Raw genomic sequence first — 19,586 nt, 5'->3', positions numbered from 1 at the left:
AACTTTAGCTTACTTGCTCTTCCCTTTGTATTCCAGGGCGACTTCCGACACAAATCTTCGTTTGTCATCTGAAGAGGAAGACGAAGGGCATGGAAGTGAAAGGTGTGGTACTTTGGACTGAACTCATTAAGTGTGTGAGATGACCAGTGAGCTGCCACAGTACGTGCCTTGAGCTCTCAGCATGTCTGAAACGATTGAAGTTTGCCAAAGGTGACAAGTTTTCACATCTATATAGAACTGTTAACCATTGTTAGATCCAGACAAGTTTTGAAACCAACTTGTTGACCGTTTTCATCACCTATCAACTTATTTTGCTAAATTATGGAGTTAAGTTACAGTTATTGCATGTTTTAAAAGGTTTTTAACATCTGCTGGGAAAAAAAACATTTATGTAAGATGTTCTGCCAGGAGGAAAAAAAAGTATTTAGCTACGTTCTGAAGTAAATCTAACATAACACATTTCTACTGTAAACATTTGCTTCAAAAACCTTTTTTTTTTCTACCAGCGAAATGTCAGTCTATTTTTGATGGAATATATTTTGAAACGTCTATAGATAAAGGTTTACTTTTTTAAATATTTGTAAAATACTAACCGTTTTTTTTTTATTTGGTTTTGGGAAAAATATATGCGTTTCAACCACTCAGTATTCAGCTGTAAACAGTCACTTTTCCTGATCATGAAAAAAATCTAATTACAAAACCTAGCATATCAAGGTTTTCCTCTAGAATGGTCTTAGATATTTTATTTACTGCTGGGATTTCCATGTTAATATTGAAAGAAAGTTACATGTTGATGTTTGTATTGTAGATATAGTCTTAGACAGTAGGAGGCTTCAAAGAGTACCAGCCAAAAGCTAGGAAACACTACACAATTAGTGCTGCATATCCTTGATTTTAAGTGTCCTTCTGTGCTTTCTGTTTATCCTGTATATTTTGAATATATTGTCCAGGTTGGGGTTTTTGCTGTATGTCAGGAATATGTTCAGTATTTGTAATAATACAGGGTTGATGTTGGCTAAAAATTGTACTGATTGTATATAGATAATTGTTTGTTCCCTCCCACCCCCACCAATCAAGACTATGGTGAAAAACATTGGAGAATAAGCAGATGTAAAACTAACAAAAGGAGGCAATATGAAACTCTTTCCATGGCTTGAAAAAGACATGGTAATGGTAGAGCTGATCTGCCAAATGTTTGCTCATAGGAAGATATCAATACTGTTCAATCATCTCTACCCCAGGCAAAAATAACTGAATTTGAAATAGAAAATTGAAGGAAACGACTTAGACAAATGGTATTTGACATTTTCCCAAGTTAATTTATTTCAGACATTTCCAAGCGTTACAAAACATTAAGATACATACACAACAATTGCCTGATACTGTTTTTCACAAAACAGGTACTGAAGGTTTTCATTTGTACATTGATAAAGATCATTCCTTTTAAGTGCCTTCTGCCATTACAACAATAGATCAGCTTCAACATAATTTTCTTTTAACAAAAACTTTAATACAATTTTTAACTCTACAAACAGCGTTTGAGAGGAATGATGACATTGCCACCTATTCTTAAGACAAGAATAGTGTAACATTTTCCCACCCAAATAATTTGTACATATCTGCTTTGCTTTGTAAATAGATTTTCGTTTTACATTCTTTAAAGGATTCAACTTTTTTCCATTGGAGTAGAAATAGAGATGTATTAGTGCCTAAATATAGTGGGAATTATTTTTGGTAAAGAGTAAAGACACAGCACTAGTACACAAACAGAAGAACATATACACAAAGTTTAACAGACTAAATAGATGGAGAAACACAAAAGCATGTGGCCTACATTTACCATAAAGCCAGAAAACACCTGCAACTTCCATGGCATTTAAAATAGATGTTATTTACAAGCCCTTTCTTTAAAACCTACAATTTAGTTGTAACTACACAGTGAAAGATGTATTCCAATACATGTTCTGTGGTTGGGGCTAGCTAAGCCAAATACTAACTGCCAATTATGTTTCCTCCAATCCAAAGATCGAGGTTGCATCTATCCAGTGTTGAAAATCTTCCTCTAATTTCTCCAATGCTGGAGGTTGGCATTGAGGTCATGTAAAGGTTCAAGCTTTTCATGTGTTCACATGTTTAATTCATGGATTACATTTTCTGAACCAAACTCATGTAACACCCATCTCAGGCCAGGTACAAATCCTCTGAGAATTCTTAAACCGTATGTCTATGAATAATAAAACTCACTTCTAATATTCTGACATGTGCGGTGGATTTTATTTTACAAAAATAAACACAGAAAATATTCGATAGGACATTGAGTGTAGTGTGTTCAGTATGGACAGAAGAGAACATGAAAAAGACAGAAAAATAAACAACTATTGCTGGATTTGTCTTGTTTTATTATTGAGTGGGGACTATTATATCAATAATAGTGGGGACTATTATTGAGCAAGTTCCATTGCCTTGACACGAGTTCTGAAAATACAAGAGAATAATCAGGTGAAACATTCGGCCCATTAATGGTTTATCGCTTTACAATTTTTACTTACTGCTGATCAGGTGACATCTTCTCCAGTCTTTGAACCTGTGAAGAAAAAAAAGTCAAACCAAACACATTATCACAATGTTCTTATGATCAAATGGCATCTGTCGAAAGACAAAATGTAGCAAACCTGTTCTCCGGTCACTGAAGATGGTGCTGACTCCTTTCCCGAATGTAACATGTAACAAGGATATTATGTTGGGAAATTAGCTTTTTGGTCTTTAACGTTAGACATAAGGTTAGCAGCTTTTAAGATAGAACTTCTAGCTTTGCAGCTTAGTGCCAACTGATGACTTTAGTGACTGGGAAATGGCCACCTCCGGACACTGTTCTTGGTGGGATTTATCATGGGGCTGCCAGCCATTGACTTGTAACTCAATGGCAGCACTTTTCTCTCTACATTAAGGACCTTTCATTTAGTCAGTAAATTGTTGACAGTACCTGAAAACACCACCAGTGGTGATTTTACTATGTAAATCTCGGTGAGGCAAACTTTTATTTCATCACCAATGCATGCCAGCAAAGCCACAAGACTATACATTAATTGCGCTATAATGGTGACAAACGGTGTCCACAAACTGTTAGGGCCTACATAAAGCTGTCTCAACAGCAGAGCTTTCTTTTCAGCACCATGGAGTGAATACTTACCACCGCTACACCTGGCTATCAGCGGAGCCTCGTCTGGCAGCGAAACAGTTCATTCAGACTAATTTACTGCATATAAGGGGCATATAAGCAGACAATTAAAAATCTTACAATATTCGATGATTGCATTTCTCAAACAGGCTGTAGGCTACATGTGCACCACCCAGTCAGAACAGTAGGCTAAGTTATGAGAGGGGAAGGGGACCAAGTTATTATTACATGGGCTACTAACAGCTTACTACACAACATACACTTAGTATTACTTTCTTAGCTACAGTATACATATCTCCCTGGCATAATTTATGCAGCAGCATACAATACATTTTTGAACTCACCTTACTTTGCTGTGGTCACTTGAACAGGAAGGTGGTACGGCAGTCCTTCTTGTGGACAAAGCTGCAAAGCTTGCAGTTTGCCACTGATTCCTTCCAAACCACTTATGTCCAACTTGTTGTGTAGAATGGTGTAAAATAGTCATATGTTTGAGAAATTGAAGTTATAGCATTTTTGAGGTATTTGTATTTCGCGCCACGCGATTCCACTGGCTGTTGAATAGAGTGGGACGCTAACATCCCACTGGCCCAGAGAGATTAAAACTGCATTGTTGGTTAAGGGCTTGTAAGTAAGCATTTCACTGTAAGGCCTACACCTGTTGTATTCGGCGCATGTGACAAATTAAATATGTAGCTTGTAGACAATTGAAATTCTGATTCAGACATTTCTTCATATTCTCTCTTTTACAGACAGATATCTTTCAAAATTCATTTGTAATACCAGGATTGACAGGGATAGATACTTCTATATTTGAAGAAAAAATAAACTGCATTTTTTTAATTTCACCTTTATTTAACCAGGTAGGCTAGTTGAGAACAAGTTCTCGTTTGCAACTGCGACCTGGCCAAGATAAAGCATAGCAGTTCGAAACATACAACACAGAGTTACACATGGAATAAACAAAACATAGTCAATAATACAGTAGATAAAAAGAAAACAAAAAGTCTATATACAGTGAGTGCAAATTAGGTAAAATAAGGGAGTTAAGGCAATAAATAGGCCATGGTGGCGAAGTAATTACAATATAGCAATTAAACACTGGAATGTGAAGAAGATTAATGTGCAAGTAGAGACACTGGGGTGCAAAGGAGCAAGATAAATAAATACAGTATGGGATGAGGTAGTTGAATGGGCTGTTTACAGATGGGCAATGTACAGGTGCAGTGATCTGTGAGCTGCTCAGACAACTGGTGCTTAAAGCTAGTGAGGGAGATATGAGTCTCCAGCTTCAGTGATTTTTGCAGTTTGTTCCAGTCATTGGCAGCAGAGAACTGGAAGGAAAAGCGGCCAAAGGAGGAATTGGCTTTGGGGATGACAGTGAAATATACCTGCTGGAGGGCGTGCTACAAGTGGGTGCTGCTATGGTGACCAGTGAGCTGAGATAAGGCGGGGCTTTACCTAGCAGAGACTTGTAGATGACCTGAAGCCAGTGGGTTTAGCGACGAGTATGAAGCGAGGGCCAGCCAACAAGAGCATACAGGTCGCAGTGGTGGGTAGTAAATGGGGCTTTGGTGACAAAACGGATGGCACTGTGAGAGACTGCATCCAATTTGTTGAGTAGAGTGTTGGAGGCTATTTTATAAATGACATCGCCGAAGTCGAGGATCGGTAGGATGGTCAGTTTTACGAGGGTATGTTTGGCAGCATGAGTGAAGGATTCTTTGTTGCGAAATAGGAAGCCGTTTGAGCTGTTGTTGGGAGCTAATCATAACTTCTATTTCATTTTCACTTAGGGCTTTATTTTCAGCTGCCGCTACAGTGGCACAAGTGCCAAACACACATTACTTTGCAATTTCAGCATGTAAAAAAATTGTACTTTGGTGTTTTCCGCCCTATGCGCCAGGTTCAGCAATTTACCTGTCTAATATCAGCTCGCTTGTGCTGAGGTGGGAGGGATGGCAATATTTAATAAGGTGTGTCTTTGAAACAAGTGCAAAGGTGACATTTCCATGCAGTGCATATTGGGATATTTTAGACCAATGAAAAGCAGATCTTAGCGGTAACATGGTTGGCAAAAATTGATTGTGAGCCGGAAGCACAACCTATACAGCCGTGACACAGTGCCCTTATGCTCATGGAACAAGAGAGGTGTTTTTTTGTGTGTCTATAACCCTCGTATTAATAAACAGGGAAAAAAATCATGTTTTTTACCATTTGCTCTCATTTCATTAAAAACCCCTCCCTCAATGAAGGCTACTTGCGTTCGCCAAGTAGAGAGGCCTAGCAATAAAGGTTATGATTCTTGAGACTGCTTTGAAAATTCAAAATTCAAAAGATCGAGTTTGGAAGCAGCAAAACAGTGAACGGACATCGCCTTTTTATCTAGGTATTGTGTAGGCCTACATTATTTTCGCCAGCTTCCGTTTTGGACGTACGTAAAAAACCCTCCATGTGGGCTACATGTGTCCATATGCTCATCATGAAACGATGTTCTCCATACTCCCGTCCAGCAGGCGGTACCGGTGCATCAAGGCTCAGCTAGACAAACAGACTTAAATGGATCGAAACTACTGCTCTCCCTCAGACTATCCACACGGATTCTATGCCCATCCACAGGTCTCTACCCACTCAGACACAACCTATGCTGCTGCTAAAATGGTAATTGATTAGATGTATTACTCCATTACACATTAATTGATTTCCATTAACATTAGTATTTATCCTGCTACTGGTCAATATTACTCCTGTTCACATGTATATATTACCATAAGTAGTTATATATTCCTGCTACCAGCCACTTTTCAGCCCTGTTTAGATGTATTAGTGATGCACAGGTTGACTCATAACCTGTTGTCCCCGGACGGGTTTAGGGTCATGAAACGTTGTGTGGATTGAAACCTTGTGTGGATGAAGGGCGGGTGGGTGGCAGTCGGGTTGAAAGAATCCATAAATGTATTGTTTTTGACAAATGAAAACGTGTCAGTTTGTCACTTTCACGAGGTTGGAGTAGTAACATGTTCAACTACTTCAGACATTGGCTTGAATCTAGGTTGTGCCTTTAGATTGAGAAAATGAACAACTAAGGAAGAACCTTTCACTTCTCTCACTGACTTCTCAAACCTAAAACCTTGGCCTGGTCTGTTTGGTCTATTTCGAAAGCGTTCCTGGAAGTATCGCGATGTTGTGCCTCTGGGTTTAGAAAACATAAAAACAACCAACATATTGTGGTGAAGCTGTGTGACAGCTTGTAAGGGATGATGTCACTAAATCATGAACTTTTTGCTTGCAAGACTCTGAAACTGATAAGGCACAGCAGAGCGCTCAGGCAGTTCCTGATGAATGTTAGGCATATAGCCTTCGCAAGTATCCGCATTGCACTCACCTCAACGGGGGGAGGTTGCTGTTCGCTGCTGGGTAAAGCAGCCGGCGACAAAAACAGGTAGTGCGGAGGAATTTGGGTAACCAAGATAGTGGGGTTGCTAGGAGTGCGAGCCTTCTCCCCGGCATTTATGAACAGATCGCGCTGCGCGTTGTAGCGTGTTCTTGGACATGCAAATTGATTAGCTAAGCTTTATCAGTGTGTGTAAACACAGCGTGCTCCTCTATTCTACGTAATGAATCAGGCTAAAACCTACAGCGATCAACCTGAATCCGAGTATAGCCTAGTTGATGTTCCGGTCCAGTTTCTATGAGAGGTATCCACTGCTGTTCTGCCACGCGAACCCAACGGTGGTGTACAGACCCCATGTGGAGGTCCGTCAGCTGGGAGAGCTAAATATTCTTAAAATGTTACATTTAAAATGTTAACGTCCATGTCCTCTTTCGTTGGCCTAGCTCGTCTTGTTAAATGTTTTTAGAATGTATAGCTTTTAAAATACAGCGTGGGTTATGTGAGGGGAACATTTTTACATTTACATTTAAGTAATTTAGCAGACGCTCTTATCCAGAGAGACTTACAAATTGGTGCATTCACCTTATGATATCCAGTGGAACAACCACTTTACAATAGTACATCTAAATCTTTTTTTGGGGGGGGGGGTTAGAAGGATTACTTTGTCCTATCCCAGGTATTCCTTAAAAAGGTGGGGTTTCAGGTGTCTCCGGAAGGTGGTGATTGACTCCGCTGTCCTGGCGTCGTGAGGGAGCTTGTTCCACCATAGGGGTGCCAGAGCAGTGAACAGTTTTGACTGGGCTGAGCGGGAACTGTGCTTCCTCAGAGGTAGGGGGGCCAGCAGGCCAGAGGTGGATGAGCGCAGTGCCCTCGTTTGGGTGTAGGGACTGATCAGAGCCTGAAGGTACGGAGGTGCCGTTCCCCTCACGGCTCCGTAGGCAAGCACCATGGTCTTGTAGCGGATGCGAGCTTCAACTGGAAGCCAGTGGAGAGAGCGGAGGAGCGGGGTGACGTGAGAGAACTTGGGAAGGTTGTACACCAGATGGGCTGCGGCGTTCTGGATGAGTTGTAGGGGTTTAATGGCACAGGCAGGGAGCCCAGCCAACAGCGAGTTGCAGTAATCCAGACGGGAGATGACAAGTGCCTGGATTAGGACCTGCGCCGCTTCCTGTGTGAGGCAGGGTCGTACTCTGCGAATGTTGTAGAGCATGAACCTACAGGATCGGGTCACCGCCTTGATGTTAGTGGAGAACGGCAGGGTGTTGTCCAGGGTCACGCCAAGGTTCTTAGCACTCTGGGAGGAGGACACAATGGAGTTGTCAACCGTGATGGCGAGATCATGGAACGGGCAGTCCTTCCCCGGGAGGAAAAGCAGCTCCGTCTTGCCGGGGTTCAGCTTGAGGTGGTGATCCGTCATCCACACTGATATGTCTGCCAGACATGCAGAGATGCGATTCGCCACCTGGTTATCAGAAGGGGGAAAGGAGAAGATTAATTGAGTGTCGTCTGCATAGCAATGATAGGAGAGACCATGTGAGGATATGACAGAGCCAAGTGACTTGGTGTATAGCGAGAATAGGAGAGGGCCTAGAACTGAGCCCTGGGGGACACCAGTGGTGAGAGCACGTGGTGCGGAGACAGATTCTCGCCACGCCACCTGGTAGGAGCGACCTGTCAGGTAGGACGCAATCCAAGCGTGGGCCGCACCGGAGATGTCCAGCTCGGAGAGGGTGGAGAGGAGGATCTGGTGGTTCACAGTATCAAAGGCAGCAGATAGGTCTAGAAGGATGAGAGCAGAGGAGAGAGAGTTAGCTTTAGCAGTGCGGAGAGCCTCCGTGACACAGAGAAGAGCAGTCTCAGTTGAATGACCAGTCTTGAAACCTGACTGATTTGGGTCAAGAAGGTCATTCTGAGAGAGATGGCAAGAGAGCTGGCCAAGGACGGCACGTTCAAGAGTTTTGGAGAGAAAAGAAAGAAGGGATACTGGTCTGTAGTTGTTGACATCGGAGGGATCGAGTGTAGGTTTTTTCAGAAGGGGTGCAACTCTCGCTCTCTTGAAGACGGAAGGGACGTAGCCAGCGGTCAAGGATGAGTTGATGAGCGAGGTGAGGTAAGGGAGAAGGTCTCCGGAAATGGTCTGGAGAAGAGAGGAGGGGATAGGGTCAAGCGGGCAGGTTGTTGGGCGGCCGGCCGTCACAAGACGCGATATTTCATCTGGAGAGAGGGGGGAGAAAGAGGTCAAAGCACAGGGTAGGGCAGTGTGAGCAGGACCAGCGGTGTCGTTTGACTTGACAAACGATGATCGGATGTCGTCGACCTTCTTTTCAAAATGGTTGACGAAGTCATCCGCAGAGAGGGAGGAGGGGGGGGAGGGGGAGGAGGATTCAGGAGGGAGGAGAAGGTGGCAAAGAGCTTCCTAGGGTTAGAGGCAGATGCTTGGAATTTAGTGGTAGAAAGTGGCTTTAGCAGCAGAAACAGAAGAGAAAAATGTAGAGAGGAGGGAGTGAAAGGATGCCAGGTCCGCAGGGAGGCGAGTTTTCCTCCATTTCCGCTTGGCTGCCCGGAGCCCTGTTCTGTGAGCTCGCTATGAGTCGTCGAGCCACGGAGCAGGAGGGGAGGACCGAGCCGGCCTAGAGGATAGGCGACATAGAGTCAAAGGATGCAGAAAGGGAGGAGAGGAGGGTTGAGGAGGCAGAATCAGGAGATAGGTTGGAGAAGGTTTGAGCAGAGGGAAGAGATGATAGGATGGAAGAGGAGAGAGTAGCGGGAGAGAGAGAGCGAAGGTTGCGACGGCGCAATACCATCCGAGTAGGGGCAGAGTGAGAAGTGTTGGAGGAGAGCGAGAGGGAAAAGGATACAAGGTAGTGGTTGGAGACTTGGATGGGAGTACAGAATGGGGATTGCAGAATGCATAGCTCAAAGTGGGGTGGGGTTGGGGTTCTATGACGGTATTATCAAGAGTGGGACTCCGGACTGTGTGTAGGCTATTATGTCCCTGTGTTGCTGCGGTAGTCCGGAATACATTTTGTATGGCAAACCATGCGTAGTCTTAAGTTTTACTCTTCAAAATGTGTTTTAAACATTGAAGTTTAAATTGACTTTATGTTTCTACACTGAACAAAAAAAGTTAAATAAATGTAAATGAGCTGAAATAACATACAATACATTTTCCATACACACAAAAAAGCTTATTTCTCTCAAATGTGTTTAAATACCTGTTAGTGAGCACTTCTACTTTATCAAGATAATCCATACACCTGATGGGTGTAGCATATCAAGAAGCTGATTAAAGAGCATGATCATTATACAGGTGCATCTTGTGCTGGGGACAAAAGGCCACTAAAATATGTAGTTGTCACACAACACAATGCCACCGATGTCTCCCTACCTTTTCTTTTGAAGGCATCTGTGACCAACAGATGCATATCTGTACTCCCAGTCATGTGAATGAAATCCATAGATTAGAGCCTAATTTATTTATTTCAATTGACTGATTTCCTTATATGAATTGTAACTTATATGAATTGATGCATGTTGCGTTTATATTTTTGTTCAGTATAATTTCTAAGGTCGTTATGAGGGACATTATCCTTGACAATGGACTCCATGTCATGATGATGGCTGTCCTCTCTCTCTGCCTTACCTGGAGGGAGCCCATGATGTCCTTCAGAACTGGCCAGCGCTTCTGTTTCAGCATGCTCTTCAGATTGATGATGATGGGAATCATGTTATCGATGAAATCTTTCTTCTGGATGTGGGTGGATGAAAGGATGGATGGGGGTTTGTCAGTTAGCCATTGGCGCCCTCTAGTGGCTTGGAACACAAGTTGTGGTTTTAAGTACTGTGTGGGACAAATGCATGTTTATTGTAAGTCACAGGATATAAATAACATAAAGAGTGATATCATCAATATTATCACTACTACAACAACTGGATATAAATGACATAAAGAGTGATATCATCAATATTATCACTACTACAATTTTTTTTAATAATACAACAGTGTGTGTACTATTAAGACATGTTGCTTGTAAAAGTAAATAATTAAACAAAGCTTCAATTGCAACCAAATAGTACCCTTTTGTATTATTTACTAGTACAAATATCATAATCTATTTTTACTAGTACCAATATTCAAAGTTTAACGTACCTATGAAACCACCTTCTTCTGGTCCACCTTGGTCATGGCAATCTACTCGTTTGCCACCAGCCCCTGCCGCCCCACTCAGCGCTGACGGCTTGATCTCCTTGAGGCTGAGGATCCCAAAAGGTCTCAGCTAGCACCGCCGCCCCATCACATTCCAGGGGCAGCTCCCCATCCACAAAGCATACATTTGAACTCAGATGTTGCAACTAACTGACATTTCCTGCAATGTAGAGTAAACAAAATGTCCTTAAATGATAACAAATCAAGTTAAAAAAATGCAATATATATGTATTTGTATTTACATAGTGATGCAGCCAGTCCACAAGGTGTAACAGCGCCCCTCTTACATTCTTCGGGGAGAACCCTGCAATGTACCACAGTTGTTGCTCTTACCTAGGATGTTCTAGGTGATCTTGATGGTGATGTTAAAGCACTAGGTGTCTGAAGTGCTGCAGCTGGAACTTATAGATCCTTACCCTCCTCTCTTTGTTCTGGGCTCCTTTCAGGGAGAACAAATAATCAGACATTTACAACAGTGTTTTCCAACCTGTTATGGACCAGGTACTGGCAAGCTACATAATTGCTATTGAACAGAATGGCACCCATATGTACTCTGTAACACATGGCACACATTTCCTTTTAGGAGAATTGCTCTTGAATAGCTAATTCAAATTGTCTAGTTCACAACCACACACACTAGAACAGTAAAGCACAAGTCCCATACATGGTTTAGCTGACAACCTCACAAAAACAATGTGCAGGCTTCCATGGGGCAGAAGTCTGCTGTGTTGTGATTCTGGATGGCCAGATTGCGAGCAAGAATGACAATAAACTGACGTGGGGAAACGTAAGTGGCTCGTTTCATCTTGTTCTTGATACCATGCTTTGTTTTGACTGATTTCATGTCAATGCTAATATGGCAAAAATTTGCTAGTTAGCTAACCAACAACTGTAACGATGCATTTGATAGACAAGTGCTCATTGTGCAAATGTATTTGTTTTCAATAAACATTGTTGACGAAATATAGTTTACATGTTGTCAACAATCTAAACCAAACCCATCTGTTTGGCCCCAAAGTTGCGCACACTTCAGTTTTGTTGCGAATTATATAACGGGTGGGTCTAATCCTGAATGCTGATTGGTTAAAAGCGCATTCCAGCCAGTGTCTATTCCACAAATTACCACCGGCTAAATCTATGACGTTAAAATACCTATTTACTCCGTTCCATCTGACTGCGCAATACACTGTCTCATCAGCCCAGCCAGGCACTTTATAAATTTGATCTCCACTATAAAAAGCATCTAGACATTATCTCACATTTCTTTTAGACTAACATTTCATTTTCAACAGCAGAACTTTGTATAAACCTTGCCACCTGTCTCTCTGACATTTGCAACATTGTTTTAATATTCAAATTCGATCTCCAGCTGTCCAATAGTAATGAACGTGTAGGGGTCGGGAGGAGACAGACAGGAGGTCAGGCAGCGTTTTTCAGCCAGTCGAAATCATGAATCAGCTGGCATCATTTTTATGGATATATCCCCCCCAAAATAAAAATATATTTTTGAAATAAATAAATAATAATAAAATATATATATACACACACAAAGAAATTTACTTTAAAAAAAGGTAAAACGAAATGAAGTGCAGCTAGTTTGCAGTCTTTCCAGCTTCAGTTTGAAGTGAAGTGTTGTTGGTTAGCGCCTCTGAACAACAGTGTCACTCCTGACGAGTAAGCACATTTTCTTTATTTTTTAAATTTAATTTTAATTTACCCCTTTTTCTCCCCAATTTCGTGGTAGCCAATTGGTAGTTAGTCTTGTCCCATCGTTGCAACTCCCGTACGGACTCAGGAGAGACGAAGGTCGAGAGCCGTGAGTCCTCCGAAACACAACCCAGCCAAGCTGCACTGCTTCTTGACAACGCCCGCTTAACCCGGAAGCCAGCCGCACCAATGTGTAGGAGGAAACACTGTACACCTGGCGAACGTGTCAGCGTGCATTGCGTCCGGCCCGTCAAGAGTCACTAGTGCGCGATGGGACAAGAACATCCCTCCCGGCCAAACCCTCATCTAACCTGGATGACGCTGGGCCAATTGTGCGCCGCCCCATGGGTCTTCCGTTCGCGACCGGCTGCGACAGAACCTGGACCTGAACCAAGATCTCTAGTGGCACAGCTAGCACTGTGATGCAGTGCCTTAGACCACTGCACCACTCAGGAGACCCCGTGATCACATTTTCTATGCCAGGCGAAATCGCGCCTCATTAGCGCATTGTTATGGATGTATCCAAATACATGTCACTAGAAAACTGATTAAACAAATGCAAATACAGCTATTGTTATTCTTTTTGACGTGACTGTAAGTTAGCCGTAGTTGGCTAGTGTCTTGTTTTGTACGCTTTGTACAAAATAATAAAAACGCAGAACTACAGGATGTTTCTTAACATAACTCTTTATTAACTAGCTACAACTGCATGTTCGCCTATCTCCAACCACGATCAACTGGCCATGACCTAACCGTCTGGGTGGTCTTAACCAATCACCCCACAGTATGATACGGCGGTAAAATGCATCCAATTATAATTCAGTATGTATTCACATATGAATATTACATCCCCTTTCTTTTAAACAAAATACAAATGTTTTACATATTCTAAGCTTTTCTTTTGGATACATGCTCTGTAGTTTGAACTCAAGGTAAGTAACCATTTATATTGCATAATACACCAACTGAATCAACATAGACTCTGAAACAATGATCCAACATACTGTTACTTTTCAAACAAGGGATTCTCAGCAACTCAGCTTTCACTGTATAAATGACATCTTAACATTTCAAATAAATACAATACCAAAGCATGTCAAATTAACTTTCAATAACAAGTTTACAGTCTGGAACTTTTTTAGGGCAGCGATCCGCCTACACCCTTTGACATTTCACAGGTCTAGGACAGCTCTGGGCTTGACCTCTCTTCCTGACCTTGTGCGATATGATGCTGCGCATGCTTCTGTGTCAGTCAACTGTTCTTGTGGTGTTGCAGGTAAGTGTGGTGTATGTTGTGCTGTATGTGTGTTTAGTCCATCACGTTCTCTTTCAGGGGAACAGTTCATCTCATCAGTGTGTTATTCTTTTGTGTTCAGTAGGTGACGACGATTGCGGCGGTACACCGCTCCTTCTGCTGTGCGGACATGATATGAACGTTCAGTGTCAGCTGGCTGGATGACGACTGCTGGTTTCCAGAGGCCATGCTCCTGGATTCTAACTGACTCTCCGTCGATCAGTGGTGGCAGTGGTCTAGCTGACCTGACGTAGTATCGCTTTTGTTGTTGTTGTCTCTGTGCACGTTTTCCATGCATTTCCTTGTAGCTGACGACCTCAGGTTGCAGCTGCTGGTTGGTGCTGGGAAGGGTTGAGCGAAGTCTGCGGCTCATCAACAGTTGTGCTGGTGATTTAAAGTTGTCAACTGGAGTGTTGCGGTATTCAAGGAGACTGAGATAGAGGTCTCTTTTGTCTGCTTTTGCTTTGTCCATGAGTGATTTAGCAATCTGCACAGATTTTTCAGCAAGGCCATTACTTTGAGGGTAATGTGGGCTTGTGGTGACATGTGTGAACTCCCATGCTTTTGTGAAGGATTCAAACTCATTTGATTTGTAACAGGGCCCATTGTCAGATATTAAAGTCTCTACAATGCCATGCCTGGCAAAGGCTGCTTTCAGCTTGTGTATCACAGCTGCAGATGTGGTGCTGTGAAGCTTGTCGAGTTCGAAGTATCTGCTGTAGTAGTCCACTGTTATGATGTAGTCCTCGTTGTTCCAGGTGAACAGATCGGTTGCCACGACCTGCCAGGGTCGGTCTGGGATACAGTGAGGTAACATTGGCTCTTTGGTGTTTGAGGGGCGTCGTTCAAGACAGATGGTGCATCTACCAACAATGTCCTCTATTTGTTTGCACATTCCAGGCCAAAACAAAATGTCCCGTGCTCTCTGTTTGCACTTTTCCATGCCCATGTGTCCAGCATGGATCTTTGTCAAAATCTCTTCTCTGAGACTGGTAGGAATAATGATTTTCTCTCCTTTGAAAATGATTCCGTTGATCTGTGATAGTTCATCACCATGGTTCCAGAATTCTGAGACGCTCTGAGGGCATTTTCTCCTCTCCTCAGGCCATCCATCCTGTATGACTTCCCTCAGCTGTGTGAGTTGAGAGTCCTTTTCTGTTTCTGCTTGGATCTCCTTCAGTTTTCTGTCACTAACTGGTAAGTTGCTGTACACAGTGTGTACTTGCATGTCCATGCCTTCACTGAGGCTGCTGTCCTTGTAGGTAAGAAACTTCCTGGAGAGTGTGTCTGCGACAGGGATGTCTTTGCCTGGACGGTGAGTGACTGTGAAGTCGTATTTTTGTAGTTGAAGGATCATTCTCTGTAGACTTGGCGGGGCTGCAGCTAGTGGTTTCCTCATGATTGACTCAAGGGGCTTGTGGTTGGATTCCACAATGACTTGTCGTCCATATACGTACTGATGGAAACGTTTACATCCGAACAGAATGGCATAGAGCTCCTTTTCGATTTGAGCGTAGTTGATTTCACAGTCTGTGAGAGAATATCATTATTCCTACCAATCTCAGAGAAGAGATTTGGAAGCGTAGCCGATGGGCTTTCCTTCTTGCAGTAGCACTGCACCTAGTCCATACTTCGACGCGTCCACTTGGAGTCTGAGCTCTTTGTTGGGGTCGTAGTAGGCAAGGATTGGTCCTGGTTCTCTCGTGATCAAGTCTTTCACATTCTGGAAAGCAATGTCGTGTTGCTTGTCCCAAAGAAACTCACTGGACTGCTTTAGCAGTTGACGCAGGGGTGCATTAGCATTGGAGAGGCTGGGTGCGAACTTGGATAAGTAGTTGACCATGCCAAGCACTGTTTCCAGCTCTGCACGGTTTTTTGGTGGCTCCATTTCTTTTATGGCTGAGATCTTCTGTGGATCTGGCTTGATTCCATTCGCTGTGAGAAGATGTCCGAAGTAGCTGACCTCTGTAGCGCCAACTGCTCTTCTCTGGGTTGAGCCGGACTCCTCTCTCGCGGGATCTTTGCAGCATCGCGCGGAGGTTTCGGTCGTGCTCCTCTTTGGTTCGACCATAGACAAGGACGTCATCCACAATTGCCACAACTCCGTCGAGGCCTTCGTACACTTCGTCGATCTTTCGCTGAAACTCGTCTTGGGCTGAGATAATCCCAAAAGGCAGGCGACGGAACCTGTAGCGTCAAAACGGTGTGTTGAATGTTGTGAGCTTAGATGACTCTTCTGTGAGCTTGATAGCCCAGTAGCCTGATCTAGCGTCCATGACACTTTAGTAGTGTGCTCCCGCTAGCTTGTGTGTGATACCATCTAGCGTCGGTAAAGGGTAATGGGGCCGTTTGATAGCCTTGTTCAAGTCTCTTGGGTCGAGGCATACTCGGAGCTTGCCTGTGCGTGGTTTCTCCACCACCACTAACGCGTTTACCCAGTCAGTCGGTTCTGTAACCTTGGTGACTATGTCAGATTGCTCCATGCTCTCCAACTCTTTCTTCAGACGGGCACGGAGAGCAAGGGGAATCTTTCTCGGTGGGTAGACCACAGGGGTTGCGTCTGGGTCAAGGTGAATGGTACATTCTCCTGGGAATAATCCTATTCCTGTAAAGACATCAGCAAACTCCTCCAGTACATTTCCTGTCTCTACTGGTGCTGTTACTGATAAAACTAGCTTGATGAGGTCCATGTCTAAACATGCTTTAACCTGTTAGGGCTAGGGGGCAGTATTGACACGGCCGGATAAAAAACGTACCCAATTTAATCTGGTTACTACTCCTGCCCAGTAACTAGAATATGCATATAATTATTGGCTTTGGATAGAAAACACCCTAAAGTTTCTAAAACTGTTTGAATGGTGTCTGTGAGTATAACAGAACTCATATGGCAGGCAAAAACCTGAGAAGATTCTGAACAGGAAGTGGCCTGTCTGACAAGTTGTTGTTCATCTTGGCTCTTTTTATTGAAGACTGAGGATCTTTGCTGTAACGTGACACTTCCTACGGCTCCCATAGGCTCTCAGAGCCCGGGAAAAAGCTGAATGATATCGAGGCAGCCCCAGGCTGAAACACATTATCGCGTTTGGATAGTGGCTGGTCAGAGTACTCTGAGACTCAGGCTCGTGCACGAGATGTTTTTATTTTCTCTCTCTTTGTACGTACACACGCTTTCCCGGTCGGAATATTATCGCTTTTTTACGAGAAAAATGGCATAAAAATTGATTTTAAACAGCGGTTGACATGCTTCGAAGTACGGTAATGGAATATTTAGACATTTTTTGTCACGAAATGCGCCATGCTCGTCACCCTTATTTACCCTTTCGGATAGTGTCTTGAACGCACGAACAAAACGCCGCTGTTTGGATATAACTATGGATTATTTGGGACCAAACCAACATTTGTTATTGAAGTAGAAGTCCTGGGAGTGCATTCTGACGAAGAACAGCAAAGGTATTAATATTTTTCTTATAGTAAATCTGACTTTGGTGAGTGCTAAACTTGCTGGGTGTCTAAATAGCTAGCCCTGTGATGCCGGGCTATCTACTTAGAATATTGCAAAATGTGCTTTCACCGAAAAGCTATTTTAAAATCGGACATATCGAGTGCATAGAGGAGTTCTGTATCTATAATTCTTCAAATATTTGTTATGTTTTTTGTGAACGTTTATCGTGAGTAATTTAGTAAATTCACCGGCAGTGTTCGGTCGGAATGCTAGTCACATGCTAATGTAAAAAGCTGGTTTTTGATATAAATATGAACTTGATTGAACAAAACATGCATGTATCGTATAACATAATGTCCTAGGGTTGTCATCTGATGAAGATCATCAAAGGTTAGTGCTGCATTTAGCTGTGGTTTGGGTTTATGTGACATTATATGCTAGCTTGAAAAATGGGTGTCTGATTATTTCTGGCTGGGTACTCTGCTGACATAATCTAATGTTTTGCTTTCGTTGTAAAGCCTTTTTGAAATCGGACAGTGTGGTTAGATTAACGAGAGTCTTGTCTTTAAAATGGTGTAAAATAGTCATATGTTTGAAAAATTGAAGTTTTTGCATTTTTTAGGTATTTGAATATCGCGCCACGGGATTACACTGGCTGTTGAGTAGGTGGGACGCAAGTGTCCCACCTAGCCCATAGAGGTTAAGACCTAGCACTGCAGGTGCTCTAGTGTCAACAAGGTAAAAGTCCAACATCATGTCACTTTCCTTGTATTTGCATTTGAAAGTGCATGTGCCTTTTACTGGGAGCTGTTCACCACCATAACCAGTCAGTCTGCGCATGGTGGGCTGTAGCTCACACTCAGATGTCAAGCTGCGGTACTTATTCAGAGGAATAATGTTTACTTGTGCACCAGTGTCTAGTTTGAACTTTAGCTTTGTGCCTTGTGTTCCTATCTCAATGTCAGCAAAGGCTTGCTCTGTCTCTGATATGTGACTTTTCTGTGTCACTGAATCAATAAACAGTTCATCATCATTTGACTCTTTGATTGACATTTCATCTTCACTCGGTAAGCTCTGCACACGTTTGCAAAGTAATTCCATTTACCACATTTAGTACACTGTTTGCCTTTAGCTGGGCAATTTCCTTGTTCGCCATGCACTTTGTATCCACAATATCCACATGTTTTGGGGCGTTTTGAGTCTGTGTCGCTCTGTTTTGGAGTTATGTCTCTCTCCGTTCTGAAACGCGCTCTCTGGGCACCAGAGGTGTGCTTTGATGTCTGCCTGACTGCGTGCACTGCTTGTTCACGTGATGCGCTCGTGCTGCGGCGCGAAATGGTTTTCATCTGAGCCTGTGCTAGCTCGTGAGATCTGGTTATGTCGATAGCTTTGTCCAGCGTTAGCTCAGACCCAACATTCAAAAGTTTCTCTCTCACTCGCGGTGAGTGTATTCCAAATACAATACGGTCCCTGACCATCATCTCATCCTTGTTTGCATAATCACAGTCTTTCACAAGCAGACGCAGCTCAGTCACAAACGGTTCAAAAGACTCGCTAGCTCCCTGTACTTTCTCATGGAATTTGTACCTAGCGAAAATTGTATTAGTCTTCGGCACAACATATGCTTCAAAACGATCGTAGTATGTTTTCAGTACCTTTGATTCAGCCTCGGTAAGTGTCCACGTGTGGTAAATATCTCTCCCTTTTTCACCGATCCAGAGGAGCAGGTAGCTGCATTTTTCCTCTTCTCCTCTTGCCTTCAGAGGACCCGTGAAAATTAGCTCCACATGCTGTTTGTACTTACGCCATGCATCGGGTAAGTTTGTAGACTCCCAGTCCATTCGAGGTGAAGTTACTCCAGAAAAATCCATATTTTAAGACCATTTACTCTGACACCATGTCTTATTTTGTACAAAATAATAAAACGCAGAACTACAGGATGTTTCTTAACATAACTCTTTATTAACTAGCTACAACTGCATGTTCGCCTATCTCCAACCACGATCAACTGGCCATGACCTAACAGTCTGGGTGGTCTTAACCAATCACGCACAGTATGATACGGCGGTAAAATGCATCCAATTATAATTCAGTATGTATTCACATGTGAATATTACAGCTAGCTAGCAAGCAAGGGATAAGAACGTTGCCAGCCAGTATGGCAATGGAATATTTAGAACGAACGACTGGGTCGTGTCCATAGATACAGAATAAAAAGACTGAACGACTGGGTCGCGTCTCTAGCAACAGAACCAATAGAACAAATGACCAGCCGGCTTTGGTAGCAACCCTAGACTTATGTCGGGTCTATATCTTGTGGAAGGATGAAATATTATGAATAAAATAATCAAAATAATGTTAATG

General features: G+C 42.9%; 2 protein-coding genes and 1 long non-coding RNA gene across 3 annotated transcripts in view; 1 reads left to right on the top strand and 2 right to left on the bottom strand.

The window, feature by feature from the left end:
• The window catches only part of LOC106567734 (junctional adhesion molecule 3B), a 56,453-nt gene extending 54,201 nt beyond the window's left edge, over window positions 1-2,252 (top strand). The window contains exon 9 of the mRNA XM_014137400.3: window positions 37-2,252. Coding sequence (XP_013992875.1) covers window positions 37-72 — 36 coding nt within the window. The 3' untranslated portion in view covers window positions 73-2,252. The remainder of the gene's footprint in view (window positions 1-36) is intronic.
• On the bottom strand, window positions 1,489-8,166 carry LOC106567735 (uncharacterized). Its single transcript, XM_082960291.1, has 2 exons — window positions 2,550-8,166; window positions 1,489-2,475 (listed from the first exon to the last, which is right to left on the bottom strand). The coding sequence occupies exon 1, from the start codon at window positions 7,987-7,989 to the stop codon at window positions 7,240-7,242; it is 750 nt and encodes a 249-aa protein (XP_082816417.1). The 5' UTR covers window positions 7,990-8,166; the 3' UTR covers window positions 1,489-2,475; window positions 2,550-7,239.
• A 17-nt stretch (window positions 8,167-8,183) lies between these two features.
• On the bottom strand, window positions 8,184-19,256 carry LOC106567658 (uncharacterized). Its single transcript, XR_006758615.2, has 5 exons — window positions 18,878-19,256; window positions 11,113-11,218; window positions 10,723-10,939; window positions 10,216-10,413; window positions 8,184-8,709 (listed from the first exon to the last, which is right to left on the bottom strand). It is a non-coding gene; the product is annotated as an uncharacterized LOC106567658 (long non-coding RNA).
• Window positions 19,257-19,586: the final 330 nt, after the last annotated feature.

Source organism: Salmo salar, chromosome 13 (assembly GCF_965601325.2).
Source record: "Salmo salar chromosome 13, fSalSal1, whole genome shotgun sequence".
Taxonomy (NCBI): Eukaryota; Metazoa; Chordata; class Actinopteri; order Salmoniformes; family Salmonidae; genus Salmo; species Salmo salar.
This window is presented reverse-complemented; position numbering and strand designations above follow the sequence as displayed.